Source organism: Psammomys obesus, unplaced genomic scaffold (assembly GCF_907164565.1).
Source record: "Psammomys obesus unplaced genomic scaffold, mPsaObe1.curated_primary_1811, whole genome shotgun sequence".
Classification (NCBI taxonomy): Eukaryota; Metazoa; Chordata; class Mammalia; order Rodentia; family Muridae; genus Psammomys; species Psammomys obesus.
Window position 1 is genome coordinate 16,074,140 of NW_026596057.1, and position 19,282 is coordinate 16,093,421.

General features: G+C 47.7%; 1 protein-coding gene across 6 annotated transcripts in view; it reads right to left on the reverse strand.

The window, feature by feature from the left end:
• Window positions 1–905: 905 nt before the first annotated feature.
• The window catches only part of Rgs8 (regulator of G protein signaling 8), a 41,391-nt gene continuing 23,014 nt past the window's right edge, over window positions 906–19,282 (reverse strand). For all 6 annotated transcript variants that reach the window (XM_055624587.1, XM_055624589.1, XM_055624592.1 and 3 more), the window contains 2 exons: window positions 6,075–6,241; window positions 906–5,914 (listed from right to left, as the gene is read on the reverse strand). In XM_055624587.1, coding sequence (XP_055480562.1) covers window positions 5,732–5,914; window positions 6,075–6,241 — 350 coding nt within the window. In that variant the 3' untranslated portion in view covers window positions 906–5,731. The remainder of the gene's footprint in view (window positions 5,915–6,074; window positions 6,242–19,282) is intronic.

Here is a 19,282-nt window from a genome sequence, read left to right on the forward strand (position 1 = left end):
GAGGGTGTTGCAAGGAGTGTCTCCTGAGACACAGTGTCATCGGTCAACTAGCAGGGCACTCAGGCTGAGAGCTCACAGCCCAGGCTAGTGGCATCCACACCTGATCCTTTACCTCTCTCTCTGCCTCCTCCACTCTCTCCTGGCGACAGTTAAGAGAGAAGTTGAAAAGCAAAGCTGGAGAAAGAGAAAGCCACCTGTATTCTCCCGGGAGCACTTTAGTCTGCAGCAGCCTGGCCTGCCATTTCTGGTCTGCCAAACTGAGATGTGAGGGGCGTCATTTGCATAATCAGCCCCCTTTTCATCTAACCCAGAGGTTTTACCACTGAAGGAGAATCAACTTCCCACTAAAGCCAGACCTTCCCTGGTCTGATTATAATTTAATTTCAATTTAGTTGGATTGCTAAAGTTTCATGTATCTCCACGTTTTCACCCCACCCGCAGAAGAAGCCTTTGCCAGCAGAATCGATGTCTCATTCTCCTTTTGTCCCCTCAGCAGGACCCGAGCACCGGGGACAAAGACTTGATGACTAACGCAGCCCCTTTCAGGGACACGCCACCGCACAAAGGCAGCCATATGAACCCACTGTGTGTTCAGATGGCCTCCGCTGAACAAACTTGCAAACCCTTTCTCTCCCTGCGTTTTCAAGCTGTAGGTGGCAAAAATAAAAAAATACCACCTGGCTTTTGTATAGCACTTCACAGTTTCAAAGCCACTCTCATCACCACCCCCTACGCTCAGCCCCAGACCATTCTCAATCAACCCGTGTCTATCCACGCCCCGACTCTTCCTGGTGGCCAGCTCCGTGCCAGCTGTGGCAGGGCAGGGCCACATGCTCCCCCTGTGGAGGCCACGTGTTGTGTGAAGAGTTTCCTCATAAAGACTCAGACGGCCAGAAACGTGGGCAGAGAGCGGAGGGCAGCTTGTTCAGGTTTTATTATGTTCTCACAGCCTGTGTATAGTAAAGGTGAATGTACTCCACTTTACATGGTAGTGAAAGGACTCAATGAGGACTCCGTCAGCCAAGCGGTTTATACGGCACATGAGCTGCTAGGAATCTGTTGTGCTCCAGGAGTGACCAGCTGAGGCTACCATTGTCAGTGCACGTGGGGAGCCTGGTCACCTTCTCTTAATCTGGCAGGGGGAGGGAGCAGAGGGAGTAAGTTCAAGAAATGGACAGTTTATGGAGAGGACCCCAAACCCAGAACCGGGTGAGGCCAGTAGTCCCGTCCTGATGTCTTCCGTTGTGGCCTACAGCATCTTGTATAGTCCTTGAGAAGCCACAGGAGTAGAAAGCCTTCTCTCCTCTTGGCTTCTCCTGCCTCAGTCTCACACCAAGTGGCTCGGTGGCATGGGCTCCCAGTGCCAGGACTGCTCTTACCACCTCTCTTGCTTTCATGGGAGGGGTACGGATTTAAGGGGAGCAGACACTTGGCAGATTGAAAGCAGGGGAGGGAAACAACAGTTCCTCTGCAGGGCCATCGGGATTCTGGTGTTATCCTTGCTAGAAGGCCATCCTGCCTATGAATGTGCTCCTTCTCTTCACCTTTCCCTCCGGGACACAGAGAAACAGCTACCATGCTGGCAGCTGGGGGCTCTCCTGCCCTGCCCTTTCCTCCTCAGCCTTCCCCCTTGCTCCCCCTCCCCCAGCTCTCATGCCTTCCCCTCACAGCAGAGAGACTGATTCTCTACCATCCAGGGCTTGTGGCCCTGTCCAGGGCAAGCACCTGGGCAGAGCATTCGCCTTTTCACAGCTTTGGTTTCTCAGAGCAGCAAGTTCTGGGGAAAGCACCAGAAAATAGAGCCAGCTAGCAGCTTTCTTGTTGCCTACCCAACATGGGACCAAAGAGAAAATAGCTAGTGAGGGTTGGAAGCAGGGAACCACATCTCACCGTAGTCTTGGAAAGCACCCCCCCCCCATTTGATCCTCTTCAGGAAGGGACGAAATTTGGAAGCTATTGTACCACGGTCATCACTACCAAGACACTCTTCACTCACTACCTATGCTCCAGCTATCCTATTGCATGGCCTTGGGTACAGAGGCACTGCCTGATGCAAAAGGGCCAAACACAAGAGTATATGAAAACAAACAGGGATAGAGTTCATGATGCAGGCCTGGAGGAAGTGCTGTGGGAAGGGCAGGGGAAGCATGGCAAAACAGCTCTCAGTCAAGTGCCCTTCATGTTCCCCGCCTTGGCATGACCTGCTGCCACCTGGTGCAAGTAGCTTGATCACAAACGTGGCCTCAAAGGAGCAAGTCGGAGTGAGAGGCACAAAGCAACCACTCCAAGAGTCAGCTGCGGAGCACGCAAGGTGTCCTGCTCTTTGTGCTTTTTGCATCCAGGTGGGCTGCTGTGCCTTCTCCTCACTGCTGGGTTTGTTGTTGTTTTGTTTAGTTTAGTTTTTTTTTTTTCTTCACTGTCAGTCTGTTCCTCTTCATTCTTTAGGCTACCACTGCTTCCTGACATTGGGACCGCTAGTGGAATATTAAAAACTGCTGCCACCTGGCTCCCTCCAGGCCTCTCTGATTTAGCTATTTGGTAGACATTAAACAGTTAGGTTTTGTTTGTTTGTTTGTTTGTTTGTTTGTTTTTTGGTGCTCCCCAGGTAAGCCTGTGAGCAATGAAGTTAAGAACCAGTCTTGGGCCATTTTGTCCAATGCCCACACGCCATTACATATCCAGGAGGGTTTCTTTTCTTTTTTCAATGTTGCTTCATGGGTCCCTTCCCTAAGTTTGAGATCAGCGTCTCTGAGTACAGAAGCTGGGAATTAACATTTGTGAGGGGCTTTCAGGGTGACCCCTATTATTCATGCCTAGGTTTAATAATATATACTGCCTGCTCAGAGGATCACTCTCTCATCCAACCCAGAGTGCCAAAGCTGTCAGTGACTGAGATCTGCTTGGTCCATGAGAGCAACAGCAAACCACACACCCGAACAAAAATAAGCAAATACTCCAGTAGGACCAAGGGATAGAAAGCCACAGCATTGTACCCTGCTGCCTGGGCTGGCCTGAGTCCAGGGCCAGTCGTCAGCACTCTCTGCATGACTGGAGCAAAGGAAGACATGAAAGGGAAAAGGCAGCACTGTGATGACAACCCAGGGAGGCAGATAAGGCTCGTAGAGGAAGAACTGAGGGGAGGGGACTGGGACACGTGGAAGCTCAGAGATGAGGTATGCTTGGATATTGCTCTAGATGTTGTAAACATTTCTCTGTTTCATCACAGACCACAATCTGGGCCAGCATGACCAAAAGGCCTAAGAGGCGGGGTCAGGGTGAGAAGTTCTGTGTCTCCTATGAGAAGCTGGGGAGATGGGGTATGTGAAAAGCTACCCACATGGGAAGATCATGTCTGCAGTGTACTGCCCAAAGACTCACAACACACACACACACACACACACACACACACACAGACATACACACACGAGATGCTCCATGAGAGTAGCATAAACAGAGCTATCTGCTCCTCTACGCATACACACAGACACAAACTCACATGCCCGTGTCTAGCTACAAAAGTCAGGATACACAAACTTGGTTCTTCATACCTCGCAAGTGGGAAGGGGTCACCAGGTATCATGACATCACCCTCTGCAACCTTCTTTCCACCAATAGTTGGCAAGAACTCTAGGCCCCAAACAAAGGTGCTGCAGGATGTACGTGGAGCCTTTCTGCATTGGGACAGTACAAGGGGTGAGAAGACCTTTCTAGGACATTTCCATCACTGCGGGTCCAATACTGTCCAATGCACCTCCTATTGGACAGTAGCATTGGTAGCAGATGCACATTTCATATGTAAACAATGTTTAAAATACCCTGTTAGAGAATTTAATCATCACATTAGTTCTGGCAGCTTTAGCTAAGAATATTTTTATATCGGGGTGGGGAAACCTATCTGACCTAACTGGGATGCTATTTGAAGCTTCAGGGTTCTTATTAAATGTGACTGCCTCAGGTCTCTTCCATGTGAGGCCTAGAAAATAGGTGTTCTTCTCTCTCTTTGAAGTCTACACACAGAAACCAACACCCATTCACAAATGACAATGTGCCACTAGAAGGGCGGTTGGCACTAACAGGGTAGGACTTAAGGGCCTTCTTGGCCTTGTCTGGCTACAACCAAGAAACTGATTCTCCAAGACCAGAATACAAACCCTACAATACCTCAAAAGGGCTAGCACCTCACAAAAGGAGAATGTCAGCCCAGCTTTCTACCGCCTACTTTCCAGGGCAGCCTGGCCGTGGACTATTTCATTTGCTCAAGCTGAAAGTTCATGGCTCATCAGTAAGCCCAAGTTGACTTGACTGGTTGCGAATGATCACAGGAGTGACTCCTCTACATTCTCTGATTCGGTTCACCCAGAGGCCATCAGCTTCCAGGCTCATCTTCCATTATCTGGTCTCTACGCTGAAGGTTCATCTCCCTGTCACTGCAGGAGATAGCAGAGTCAGTTTCCTCCTGGGTCACTGCAGAGATTCCACGTTGCTCATGCCTCCTCCAAGAAAGAGCGTCCTGGTGCATTTCCAAGAGCAGCCTCAGGGTACCACACAAGCACTGTCGGAAAGTTTCCACCGCCTGATGTTCACAGTGTTCTTCCCAGTTCATGTTCAGTCCCAAAGACTAGAGACCAAGAAGGAAGCTATTTCTACACAGCCCAAAGTGAAACCTTCCTTAGAAAGGTTGCCCAGGAAGCAAGCTGCAATGAGAGTTTCCGCCTAGGTTCCCATTCTCCCCCATCATAGTTACATGGCCTGCATGGAAGGAGGAGGTGGAGAGACAGGAAAAGCATCAGGCACTAGGAAAGCTGTCATGCTATGGGGAATTTTACCTCCCTTTGCCAAGCTGCCTTTCGTCCTAAAAGATCGGTGATATGTGAAGCCATGGGGAGGTAAGGGCACAGAATACATTAGGCAACAGACAGGTTATATGGAGCCTCATTTTGAGCAAAAAGTCTACTGATGCTACATTTCCTGATCACCCGGCTTCTAGAAAAGCTCTTGATGGAATTACGGAAGATTCACAAAGCCTCTCTCTCAAAAGGGCAGCTCCACTCAGAAGTCACGGGAGGAATCTCCCAAGACCCTTTCTTGGAATCGCAAGTATAAAGAAGTTTGGTGAATTCCTTAGGATAAGAAAGGACCCCAGACTCTCATATTGGTCCTGCAGAAACAGAAGACACAGTCAACTCCAGGGAATATGTCTTTTGTCAGAGGTCACCCGTCAGTGGTGCTAGGAATTGTGAGGTCCAGGTACTCAGGTTGGGCCACTGGTTTGTGACAGTAAGTCTCAAGGGAGAACCTGAGTCTTCTAACTACTCCTCCTTTGGTTAAAGGACAAGGTGAAGATCTGGAATCCTAGTGAAGAGGGTGTGGTGGTGAGGTGATGGTAAATGCGTTTGCATTATTTACAAAGTAGCCCGGCACAGTGAATCTGCCTTCTCAGTAGAGATGACCGAAGGCGTTATAAAGGGCCAGTGACTGACCCACCCAGAGAAGGAAGGGTGACAGCAGAGGAGCTACCTCTAACCAAAACACAGATCTGGGTAAATAGAAGAGAGGCCCAGCCCCAGCAGCTGGGTCGTACTTTGGAACAGCCCTTCATTCCCTTGTCACCCTCAGCCTCCCGCCCCAAACCCCAGTGCCTTTGAACATCTCTGACATTTCACATTAGAATATGGTCTTGGCAGCAAGGGGAAGGGAAAGCCAGTGACTTCCAAGAGTCCCCATTCGAGGTCTAACTGAGCCTCCTCTGGCTCTGGGACAGCAGATCTAAGTACATTTTGGACCTCAGGAACCTGGGATAAGAGTCCTTCTCCATGAGGCTGTGTACTTTCCCCTGGGCTTGATCAAAACAAGTCAGGGATGGCTCCTGCATGTTCTTCCTCGTGGCTTCTCGGGTCTGGAAATCGATATTCACCTGGAGATACAAACAGAGAGCAAGGTCACGGGCCCTCAGAGACCAAGGCTACCCACTTCTCATCAGAGTTGGGAGCCTCATTAGGGTAGGAAGAAATCCCAGGGTTCGGCTCAACCCCACCTCCCAAGAGCACGGGAGACAGTTGTCATGACGGACACACCTCCCGAGGCGCCTGCACATCCACAAACTCCTCAAAGATCCTGTGGGCCTTGGTGACTAGCTTCGCCGTTGACCTGGTCTTTTTGAACTCCTCGCAGGCCAGCCAGAACTCCAGGTTCTCCTCACTGAACTCGGTCTTCAGGAAGGCACGGAAGGCCGCCACCCCATCTGTGGATGCAGAAAGAGGTGGAAGAAAAAACAGACAAGAGGAAGCTTAAGTCCAAAGACCGCAGGTGAGGGAGAAGCAGTACTGGAGAGGCGGCGTCCTCACTATCCAAGCTTATTGCTCCTCCACAGCCCCTCACGACACATGGCTACCCTCAGAGGAAGCCATGCTTCTTCTCCATGGACCAGCGTGCAGTAAATCCCATAGTAATGACAACAGTGGTCACTTCTGACTAAACCCTCAGAGTTTACTGCCCTTCCACTAATGCAGAGTTGGCTGAACCCCGGGTTTGCTGGTAAGCTGTTGCTGCTCATTAGGCCAAGGTAATAGGCACTATACATCCTCTGCCCTAAGCTGAGTTCACACCAGAGAGAAGACTCAGGGAGTTGAAAGACAAACTGGACAGGAATGTGAATGACTCGGGGCCAACCCTTTACCACCATCAGAAAAACATCCACAAGAAATGCAGTCTCTAAATACACTCTGCTGCATGGATAGCATTCTCTGTCTCTTTTAGAAAACCCTGGAGGATGTGTATTTGGTATTTTAGACTACTCGTTTTGTTTTTTTTTTTTTACTTTGAAATTTGCCTATCAAATTAGATTTATTTTAATTTTTAAAATTACATTTATTTTAGATGTGTGTGTGTGTGTTTCTGTATGTGTGTGTCTGTGTAAGTCAAAGGACAACTGGCAGGAACATAGAGGTCAGAGGACTTGGGGTTAGCCTTGGTGGCAAACAGCTCTACCTGCTGAGCCACCTTTCTGTCCCAATATCAAAACACACACACACACACACACATGTGCCGGCTGTGGTTGTGGGTCCTGGAAATGGTGCTGAGGCTACCAAGCCTGGATTTACCTGCTAAACCATCCCGCTGACCTGGGTTATAATGCTTTAATTAAGGTTGATTATAATTTTTCTGCTAATTTACCTAATGGCTAATCCAGCCTTTCCTCTTATTAATCAATGTCATATGTTCTGCCAAGCAGTGCTTCTAGTCCACACAGATAAGCAGAGTCACCACATCAGGTCAGGAGGGAAATGAGAGCTATTTATAGCCTGCATTTCCAGTAGCTGATTTTTTTTTTTTTTTTTTTTTTTGAGAAACTTTTCAATCAATTGTTTTAACTCTTGATGCACTCCCTTCTGCTGGGATGACAATGGCAGCTTTCTAGAAGGGGTCCTCAAAATGAAGAACACCCTAGAATAAGATGCCAAGACAGTTAAAATAAATGATTCAGTGACCATTTTTACTTCTTTTTGTAAAATGTACAAAAGTTACAAGAAGTACAAGAAGTTACCATTTTTGTTACTGGGCACTGAACCCAACCTTCCAGTATATGATAAAAGTGCTCTGCCATGGAGGTGTGCCCCCGTCTCTCCTCCTTTCTGTTTTGTTGTTGGTCTGGGATTCAATCCATAGCCCAAGCAGGGCTCAAACTTATATAATCTTCGGGCCTCAGCCTCCTGAGTGGGGCTTGGCTGAGATAACAGGCTTGCACAACTAATCCTAACTCAGCCATCTCTCTCTGTCTCTCTCTGTCTGTCTGTCTGTCTCTGTCTCTGTCTCCGTCTCTCTCTCAGTCTCTGTCTCCGTCTCGTGTGCGTGTGTTGCGCACACTGGACTGTGCAGCTGTATGCACCCGTGAATGGCATGCTCAGGACAGGATGCTGTGTCTTCCTCTCTGCCTGTACACCTTATTGTCCTGAGATGGGATCTCTCGCTGAAGCTTACACTTGTTTCACCTAAGTCAATTTCTAAGGCCAGCAAGCTCTCAGGAATCAGCTGTCTCTCTCCCCACCAATTCTAAGGTTACAGGAATGTAGAGTCATGCCCAGCCTGGAGCATGAGAGCTGGGAATTCGAACTCAGTTCACCATCATGACAAAGAAAGCACTCTTACCTACTAAGCCATCTCCCAGGCCCTGGCACTTTTTAATTCCATGTCATCAATGACCTGGGCGTCTGATAACCACTGATCTATGTCAGGAGAGGGCACTAGCCAGGACAACTCGGTGGATTGGTGGTGCCGTGTGATTTTAAGCATTTTTAAACGTTATTGTTATTGTTGTTGTTCTGAGTCTTGGCAGGATGTGTGGGTGGAATGATGTGTCATGCGTCATGTGGTCATCAGAGGACGACTTTGTGCAGTTCTCTCCATCCACTTTCATGTGGGTTCTGGGACTTGAACTCCCGTTGTTAAGTTTTCACAGCAAGTGCCTTTACCCACTGAGCCATCTTACTGGCCCTAAAATATTTATTCTAAGACATTTTTATTTCTCCTGATTAAAAAAAAAATCATTTTACGTCTTTGTCTTCTTTTGTTTGTTTATATTATGTATTTAAACACAGACTTACTATATTGTAGCCTAGGCTTTCCTCACAGTTTCCATCCTCCTGCACCTCCTGAGTGCCAGGGTTACCATCACACCTTACCCAAAGTAGGCATTTCAATGTCCACACTAGAACAACAGTTATGAAAGCTACAACATTTTATGGCAAGAGCCAAGCACTTGATAAAGACAAGAATTTTTCTTAGAATAATAAGAAATTGTTATTTATTATTATAAATTATTAAAGAATAATGAATTATTATTTATTTCTATTTATTTATTTTATGTACACTGGTGTTCTGCCTGTATGCATGTCTGTATGTCAATGTCAGATCCCCTGGAACTGGAATTACAAACAGTTGTGAGCTACCATGTGGTGCTGGGAATTGAGCCCTGGTCCTTTGGAAGAACAGGCAATGCTCTTAAATGCTGAGCCATCTCTTTAGCCCAAGAAAAGCATTTTCATGGGGCTCCCAGAGTGAGGCTTTACATCACAGGGCTTTAAGCTTGGGGGCAGGGCTGCTTCAGAGTGCTTGAGAAAAGTAGGGTGGTTGCGTGATTTATCTTCCCTGCCTGAAGGGTTCTGCAAGGGAGGGACTCCATTGTTCCCTGCAGTGGATGAACCACCTAAAGTCACAGCTCCTTAGGCAAGGCCCAGCACTTAGCCAGGGTAGAAAACGAAGATGATCATGTAAGGCTCCCCCCCACTGGGCAGGATGGAAATCAAAATCTTCCTGTGCCAGGGGAGGAAGAAGAGAGTAACATGATTTAGGGTCAAGAGAGAGAGGGGGGTGTTCTAGGTACCTCCCTCACCCACTCCTACATGGGTCAAACCCCTAAGAGAAAACAGTGGAAGCACAGCAAGTAAGGAATCCAACGACAAAACAGCGAGGCTCAGTATTCAGGCCTGGGAATAACTTACTCAGTGTCATATGGATTTCAGACTAGTGGTCCACACAGCTCTGTTCAAAGAACAAATTACAAAATTACGATCCACTAGCATCTACGGTTACTCCCTTTGGGACCCTCCCACATTATCTGCCCTCAAAGTTCTTCACGGAAGACCTAGCGACATTTCCGCCTGCTCCAGAGTAAACTCGGATTTGGTTACAAGCACCAGGCCAGGAGACGGCCACTGTTTGCAGCCAGTCCTCTGCGATGGAAGCTGCAGGCAAGCAGGTTAGACGGGAGGACAGAAGCAACGACCCTGAGAACCCACCCAGAAAGGGCTGAGTCAACAAGGGAGGACTTGGATCAGTGGCCTACAATGTACACAGGGAAACCCAAGGATCGCGGAGCCTCCCCACGAGCCTCCATCTTGTCCTCCGCAGGGGTTATTTTTCATGATAAGATTATTTTACCTGATGCATAAAAACATAGAAACTGGGGGCTGGGAGAGATGTCTCAGAGGTTAAGAGCACTGGCTGCTCATCCAGAAGTCCTGAGTTCAATTCCCAGCAACTCATGGTGGCTCACAACCATCTATAATGAGATCTGGTGTCCTCATCTGGTGTGCAAGCACATACACAGGCAGAATATTGTGTACATAATAAATAAATAAATAAATCTATCTTAAGAAATAAATAAAAACAGAAATTATATGAATAATGAGATAATATATGTTCTATACATTGTATGATATTGAAGTCAAACATTTAAATACTTACCCTTTCTTGGTGTTAAAATTTTTCAAAATAATTTTAACTTTTAAAAATCTGTAACACATTTGCTTTGGTTTGGTTTAGAGCCAGAGTCTCACTTTTTAGCTCAGGCTGACCTAGAACCAACTATGTCCCCATATCAGCTTCAAACTCATAGGAATCCTCCTGCCTCAGCTTCCCAAGTGCTGAGATTACAGGTGTGAGCCACCATGTCTGGCTTGTATAATACATCGCTATACAATATATAGTCACCTCTTACGCACTTGTACCCAAGAACTTCTTGCTCCTTTTGACCAACCCTCCCAGGTCTCCCTCTTTCTCCTTCCCTCCCTATCCTCCACAGCTCCTAGTTGCCACTCAAAACCTCAGCAAGATCTACTCTTAGGTACCACCGATGGTCAAGGTCATGTGGTATTTGCCCCATCTTCACCCACTTTTCACTGCAGTCAGGGAAAGGGCTGGAAAAGAGAGCATCGATGACCTAGAGCAGCGGCTCCCAACCTTCCCAATGCTGTGACCCTTCAATACAGTTCCTCACGTTGTGGAGAACCCCCCAGCCATAAAATTACTTTTGTTGCTACTTCATAACCGTAATCTTGCCACTGTTACGAACCATAATGGATATATCCGCGTTTTTCACGGTCTTTGGCAACCCCTGTGAAAGGGATGCTCCACCGCTAAGGGGCCACGACCCACACGTTGAGAACCACTGACTTGGAAGCCCTGAGAAGTCACTCAGAAGAGCTCCTGGCTGTTTTCAAGCCAGAGGCAACTAAATCCCTTGCACGGGAGACTTCAAGTTCACTGTTTTGTTTTCCTCTACACAGAAGGAGGTGCTGAAGACCACATTAAATGCGTGTGTCACAGATAAAGAACATCACATTTCCGATTTCCTCCGCTGTGTTGGTAAACAGCTCTGTTAAAGCGAAGTCTCTACATCCCCAGGTCTTCAGGACACAGACCTTACCTCTCGTCACCTAGATCCCAGCTCTGGTGGGTCTTGGTGGAGAATAGAAGAGCTTACACCTGCAAGGTACTTCCTGATGGGGCTTTCCTTCTCTTCCTCCTCCTCCTCCTCAGCTTACAGAGAGGGGTGGGGAAGCTGAGCAACAACTTGCCTGACCTCATAGCTGACAACACACTGCCTTGGAGGGTTATTCACTGAAATAACAACTCCGTTTCTATTGATTCTCGCATTCCCCCTGTTGGGTGACACGACCGTTCCACCAGGTGCAGAGAACAGACACAATGAGGTATTACACACAGCACGGGCTGAGCACCAACAGTTGTCTCTTTTTGCTTCCTGAGTGAGGCTGCCATACGGTCAGGGCTCCTGGCACCTCTGGCACCATGACTTCCCTGCATTGCTAGGCTGTGCCCGCAAAGTATATGCCAAAACAGACTCTTCCTTATGTTGCTTTTGTCAGATACTTTGTTACCACAGTAAGAAAATTAACCAATATGCCAGCAAAAGGTAGACTGGGCAAAAATAAATAAATAAATAAATAAATAAATAAATAAATAAATAAATAAATAAAAATGACGATGGTGGGTAAGTTATATGATAGGGAAGGACAAGGTGCTATGAAGGGACCCTAACTTGGGACCTGAACCGAGTCTGAGGTGGGAACAAAGATTTGCAGGGAGGAAGCGCCTCAGCTGCTGGGGGAAGTAAAGGAGAAGGAAGCAACATGAAAGAAGGAAGAGGGTAACAGAGAAGATGACTTCAGGAAGAGAGAGCCACACGTGCACAGGTGAAAACTTTAAAAAAGTCATTCAGAGTAACGTGAAGTGCTTCAGAAAGATTGGTAGTTACTAAGAAAATGGAGCAAACTCAAGGGGCCTCCCTTCCAGACAGGCATACACAGAGAGACCTGTGAAAGGGCCAAAGAGATGGGGGAGGGAGGTTTGCGCAGCACCGCAAAGGGCCAGGAAAGAGGCCTGTGTGAAGGAGGAAGTGGCCACTGTGTGCAATGCCTCAGAGAGGTCAAGCTGGACAGAGGGGAGACGGGCCTCTGGATGCAGCAACTACTGGTTTGAACAGTGTCGCAGGTGTGGTGCGGCCGGCCCCCGGCTGTGCTGTGGTGCTACGGTGATGAAGAGAGAAGAGGAAGTGGGAAGCATTCATTCAGATATCTCTCCAAAGAAATCTGACAAAAAAAAAAAAAAGGAAACGGAGAGTAGACAATATAACTAAAAGGAACCATGGGATCAGAGAAGCTTCTCTGTGTGCTTTCAAGTTGGCTTTGGGTACATTTAAGTGTTGATATGGTCAGAAAAGACTTGTTGAGTAAGAGGGCTTAAAGAAAGGCTTGAAAAGAAGGCAGAGAAGTGGCCTGAGCACAGAATTAAATGATGGCACAAGAGAGGACTCACTATGTGACCGTGCAATGGGAGGCTGTAGTTTAAGGTGTGACTGTAGTTTAAGGGAGTTCCCATCCAATAGCTTCGGGAGGTAAAGGGGTTATGAAAGGCACGGCTTGAACTTTATTCCTTTAGGAGTTGGGTCACGGAGCTTGATTTACTGAATCTTCTTCAAGATCTTACAAGACCCCAGCTGAGTTTATTTTCACAGCAATGGTCATCAGTAATAGGTAGGACCCCACATTTTCTATAGGAAGGTACCATGCAGGATGGTGATTTGGCTCAGCAGGTAGCATGCTAGTCTTGCAAGCATGAAGCCCAGGTTCCCATCTCCAGCAGCACATAAAACTAGATGTGGTGCAAGTCTGTAATTCCATAAACCCAGCTTGAGAGAGTCGGAGGCAGGACCATCAGAAAGTCAAGGTCATTTTCAGCTACATAGTCAGTTCGAGACCAGCCTAAGCTGAATGAGATGGGAGGGAGAAAGAGGAAAAGGAAGGAGCGGTGGGAAGAAAGGGAAGGGAACAAGCAAAGAAACAAAAACCTTGAGGAGTCAAGTAAATGGCTCAACTGCATAGCTGGTATGAGCTAAGATACCTTACCAGGCCCACACAATTCCAGGGCGAGAGCTTTACAGCAGTGTTTATGAGAAGGAAAAGAGCAGGAAACGGCAACACTCAAAGGACAAAAGCTAGGATTTGGGAAGACAGATTTCAGAAAGGGACTGAGAAAAAATGGAGAGCCTGCCTTCCTTAAGGACGAAACGAACAAAAAACAGTGATGTTTGAAGACTGAAACAGCCAGGGGTGGGACATATTGGAGAGGCATCATATTTGACAGCCTGATCTTTATTAATCTGGGGTGAGTGCCTGGGAATGAGGCTACGTTTTGAGCTTCAGCACAAATACACATGAAATCACCACCTCACTCTCCAGCCAGGCTAATGTAACAAGCACGAGGGAGTAATATAAAATAATGGGTTGTGTCATTACAAGTGCCGAATGTGCTATAGGAGAGGCACCTAGGAGGGTGGGAGGGAGTTGGAGCAGCCAGCTACCTTGGAGGAAATGGCCTTCAGTGCAGCAGGAAACAGAAAACCGTTGTGAAAGGTTAGACCTGGACTCCGGGGGTAGTTTCTATGCACAAAGATGGAAGCAAGACCTTTTTAACTTGGGGATGCATCTATCCTTCAAAGACAGCACCATTTTAGTCCAGGCTGCTGAACAGACCTTGACCCTAGAGAACAGCAAGCAGAAGTTAGAACAAAGAAAGGCAGAAGAACAGAAGAAGTTTTGAAATAACGCTGACGTCAGAATACACATCTTAACACACTCTCCACAAGCATTTACTGAGCACTGTGGCCACAGCAAGTGCTTTCTGAACCTCATGGTTTATCCGAAGTAGTTAGATCCCAATGGTTTTACCATTTGAAAGGAAAGGAAAACAAACCTTACAGAAGATAAATAAAGCATGATTGGTTAGTGGCAAGAACGCCAAGTTAAGAAGCAAAGGGGGAGCTGGAGAGACAGCGCAGCTCTTCAGAGCACTTGCTGCTCTTGCAGAAGAGCTGGGTTTGATTGCCATCACCTAGCTGGCGGCTCACAACCATCTGTAACTCCAGTTCCAGGAAATCAAGCTCTCTCTTCTGAACTCTTGGAGCCCTGGGCACACATCATGAGATGACCACACATATGTGAAGGGAGAGCATTCGTACACATCAAATAAAATAAATAAATCTGAAATAAGGAAGAAGTTAACATCGGTATATGGGCTCATCTCCAGCCCTGGAGGGCCTGGGTTCCTAAGAGCTGCTGAAGTGGAGAGACAGAAAGCAGCCCCATGCAAGGCAAGACAGAGAGCCATGAGGAACACTGTAGGAGTTTGTATGAGTGACCACAGCGGGTAGGGTGGAGGAAAAAAAAATGAAGAAAGCCATTTAGGTAGAGACATTTTTAATTTAAAAACAACACATAGAAACAAAGCTAGGTGTGGGCCTCAGAGTTTGATGAATTACACTGCCCAGAACTGAAATGACTGCACAGGTTAGAGGCTTGCAGAGATGTGTGTAGTAAACTCACAGGTGGCCCAGCACATGCAGCTTTATTGGTCTCATCATCCCCACTGTGGGAGGAGAAAGTAGCTTTGAAGACCTCTCCCAGGTAGAGTTACCGCTCTGTCGTGTGCCCACACCAACATAGACTGGTCTTCATCAGACGTGGCTCTTAGCCGACTTTCACTTCTGATTCCATCACTCCACCTCTTCCCCGTCCGTCAACACCACATCCCTGCCACACAAGGAGGACTCACTCCAGGCCATGGTCATCTTAACTTCCCAAACCCAGTGCCCCGTTACATCCGTGCGATCGAGAAGAGGTTGTAGAGCTAGAGAGATGGTGCCACCACCAATGGCCACAAGCATGGGGACCTGAGTTCGGGTCCTCAGAATCTACGCCAAACAAATCAAAAAAGCAAGCTGGCCAGCCAGCCCAGCCTACTAGATATAAGTTCCATGTCAATGAGAGACTCTGTTTCAAAAAAAAAGAAATGTGCACACGTGTGCTGTGCATCTCCACACATGTGTATACACAGACAGAGACAAAGACGTGGGCTCTGGTTTCGGATCCCATGTGACCGTGGAGAAGTACCCTAACACCTTGAAGCCCATGATGGAAATGAAGACCCTGCCAGGACTCACTGCACTGGACAGTTAACAGATCAAATGAGGCAATCCATGCCGGCTACGAGCAGCCAATAGTGCTGGCCCTTAAAGGGGCTTGGTTTACAAAAGGAATGTGAGCTCTGAGAGCAGACTTGCCTGAGGTCACTAAGCCAGTAGAAGGAGCCCAGCTGATTTGCCTACACATCTGGATGTCGTCAGAACATGCTCTCCCCTCCAATGATCGCTTTCTTCAAGGTGGGGATAAGTGGTAACCTCAGTCAGGCAAACACTCTGAGCATATGTGTGCCACGGCCCTGCAAAGGTGCCATTTGGCTCACAGACTTGGGACTTGTCCAGCTGGAGGACAGCTCGCATCGCCTTTTCTGTGGTGAGAACTGAGGCTATTAGGTACCACTAAGAACCTGGAATCTACCTAAATTCTTTCCATCTTGCAACACTGATGGTTAGCCTGTCGCTAATGGTTCTTTCGTTGAGAGAGGGCTAACTTGTCCTTCTCAACATGCCATCGTACCTTCCCAGGTGGCTTTCCCAGCCTCTAGCCAGGAATCATAAGTGTTCTTAGAAACATAATGTACTCTTCCAGGCCTCAAATCTACTGGTGCCTGTAGTTCTGGATGGGATGGGATCAGAGGGAGCAAGGAATAAGCCCAGGCATTTATAGCACTTTGGGGCTGTCAGACATTTCAAGGGAGAGTTTGAGAGGCCAGAAAAATAGAAAGAATGACCCTGTTCCCATGGACTCTCCTGGCGTCTGGATCTGAGAAGAAACAAGAACAGATTGCAGCAAAGACGCTCCAACACAAACCACAAAGCCCTGCGTTGATGCACCTGCCCTCGGGCCTTTTCAGCTCACCAGCTTTCTCTACACCCTCCTCTCAGCCATAGCCTTCTCCTATCCCTTTTATACTCTCAAGAGCAGGTGTCACTGCAGGCAGGCCATGGAGGGTCACTGAGCAAAGAAAGTTCCATCCTGGAACAATAGAAGTGAGTTGTGGGAGTGGGAGGAGCTCTTGGGGGTGGGGAGAGCACCACTGCTTCAGGAGTCCATCCCCCACCCCCACCCCGGCCAGTAGCAGATGGCAGGAGGCAGCAGCAGCCTCAGTATAGATCACTTGCTCCAGGCCTGGTTCGAATCTCTTGCTGATGTGACCCAGCAAGTGAATTACTGAGGACAAGAGAGAGCAGCGACATCTTTTTATTCTCATTCACATCTTTTCTTCCTTCGCCTTCTCTTAACCATCAAGCTTTTCATCTGTTCCTCTGCACCTTTCCCCACCCCACCCACTCCTGCTCCTTGTACTTTTCCATTTTTCTCCCCTGTCCTGCCATCACTCACTTTCCTTCCGGCAGGACGCTCTTCCCCTCCTGCCATTTGTCCACAAACTGCAGTTGGTTCCAAATGCAGAGTGTTGATTTATCACTGAACAGCTCAGCAGCATCTGCTCTTACCTCTGGGGGTGGCCATGTTTACATTAGGACCAAAGCTGATGCTAGGGGCCTGTGTACTCTGCAGAGGGAAGACTGGAGCTCCGATCTGCTCTCGAACCTTTCTCCTGAGCTCTCTCACAGTGTGGGAAACTTGTCTCTAAACCCTGAAGCTCCTGTGTTCTGACTCTGGCACACAGTAGCTGGCGTGCACTAGTGGTGTAGAGAGGTGTGGCCTCTCTGTCCTTTGGTTCTTTGGGCTATAAAATGCAGATACCAGCAGCTCCTCCTCCCTGGGGTTGAGGGGGATGCTATGAGTTCATATGCATAAGTGGCATGCAGAGCCTGACTGATAAACAGTGACTGTCATTCCCACATTCTGGTGGAGTCGTGACCCAGAACTTAACATGTAATGCCAATGCAGACCTGACCAATTAAAGGTGGGGGATGTGCAGTTCCAGAAAGGAGGAGGGAGGTGGGGGGGGGGCTCTACCTTCTAGTTGTTTTCATTTGCATTTCACTTGGGTTTTCTTTGAATAACCCTCTCAGGAGTCAAGGCTCTGAACACAACATCAAGTTTTGAGATCGGCACCTCGCCAGCAGCAGGAAGGGACCAGCGTGTGTCCAGGATTCCTGGAACAGTGGGCAGGACACTGGAGTCCTTTCGAACAGCCACAGAACCTACAAGAACACACCGCGGCCGCACATGCTGCCGGCTGCCGGCTTTCTCCCTTCTTTCATGCAGGGTGCTTACATAAGGGGAGAAATTGGGTCACTATGAATGAGCAGTGCAGCTGGTGCAGGAGGGAGGGTGGCTTAGGTAACAGTTCAAGGTCCAACAATCCCGATTTAGCTGCCATCAAGAGTGGACTTGAGCCTCACTCAGTTCCCGGGCTTGGGAAAACAAAACAGGCAAAAAAAATATTTTTAAGCACTGTGTTTACCAACGTACTATCTCAAAGACCATCATCCTCTTGCCCTCCTGATCAACGGGAGAAAATAACCCACTGAATAGGACCCAGAGTCAAGCCGAGGATAGGAACAGGAAAATGTGCATAGGCTACTAGAGAAGCCAAATCTTGTTTGATCAAGCCAGTGATTTGAATTTCGTAGTGAGAAGCACGTCAGGGTCAGACTCTTCCTCTGTGTCACCTGTGAGACAAAAGTTTTGAAGCAAATTACTGTGGCTAATCAAGAGTTATGTAAGGATTATACTTAGGGAACAAACTATGGCCAGTTATGATACAATTGTTATGATAGCAATTGTGATGCTAATTATATCTCTTTGTGATTAGTGATTTTCTTAAATGATCTCTACTTTATTTGTATATGTAAACTGTGTGTGTGTACACGAACATGTGGGGTGGGGTGTGTGTGTGTGTGTGCGTGTTTGTGTGTGTGTGTTAGAGTGGCAGTATATCAGAGTGTTATATTATAGTAGGACATCAGTCTCTGTGTTATGATCACACCCTATCTAGGACACAAAGAGGCAGAGATGTTCTGAGACTACATGGCTTCCTATTCCTAAGACGCAGGAGCAGAAGGAAGGAGATACAACCTGGGCTACAGAGTGAAACCTTGTCTCAGAGAAACAAAAACAAAACAACAAAAATGTACTATAAAGCCTCACAGACAGTATTCCATAGCCTAAAAGATCTCCAAATTCAGTACAAAAGAATATTTCTCAGAGGCATTGGATGGAAGAATACTGTTGGGACTCTGGAAAGAAAGAACACATCAGATTTTACCTGCTAGGCTTTTACAAACTTCACTCCCAGCAGGGTTCTCCTACATCCGTTAGGGGAGGTAGGGAGGAAGACACGGGGGATCCCAAAGCTCAGGAGGGCTGAGGCAGAAGAAACATCAGTTTCCACCAGGGACTCACTCTCCCCATCCTGTGCTGCCCCAAGCTGTCTACTCAGCTCCCATTAGCTCAGGCACGTGGGATACACGAAATGCATGCTTTCTCAGTGAAGTCAGTGTGTGGTCTAGCCAAAATAATAAAACAGCTGTCCTTTACCTGGCCCTCCACACGCCAGTCCCCACATTTAGCATTTTGGGAACAAGCAAACTGTGTTGAATTCTTGCACTGTACAGCCATCATTTTTCTTTCAAAGATGAGGAACACTGAGGTTCACTGAGGTTAGGCCATTGGCATGAGGTCGCAGAGCTGATAACGAACAGAATGAGTGTTAGGGAGTTGTATGGATGCTTCTGTTCAGACCTTTTGGGAGCGGCTGATAGCCCTGTACTCCTCTAGGCAATGAGTGAAGCTTACAGCATTTTCTTTTCTACCTATCTCCATTTCACATAGCGAACTCCACCTCTGCTCTTCTGTTGTTTGTTTTTCTTTCTCTCTTTTTACTGCCTGTGGAAACCTCCACACCGCACACTCGGGCTCTGTGGTACTGATTCGCCATTAAAGGCAGGTGCAGCTTGAGGACTTGAGGCCCTCCACACAATACAAAATACTCTGTCCCACCAGGACACTGTCCTTTCCTGTTTTGCATACTTGTGCTTGGTAGCAGTTTCTCAGGCTTTGGGGTGGGTGGGGGAATTCCACATTCCTGAAAGACT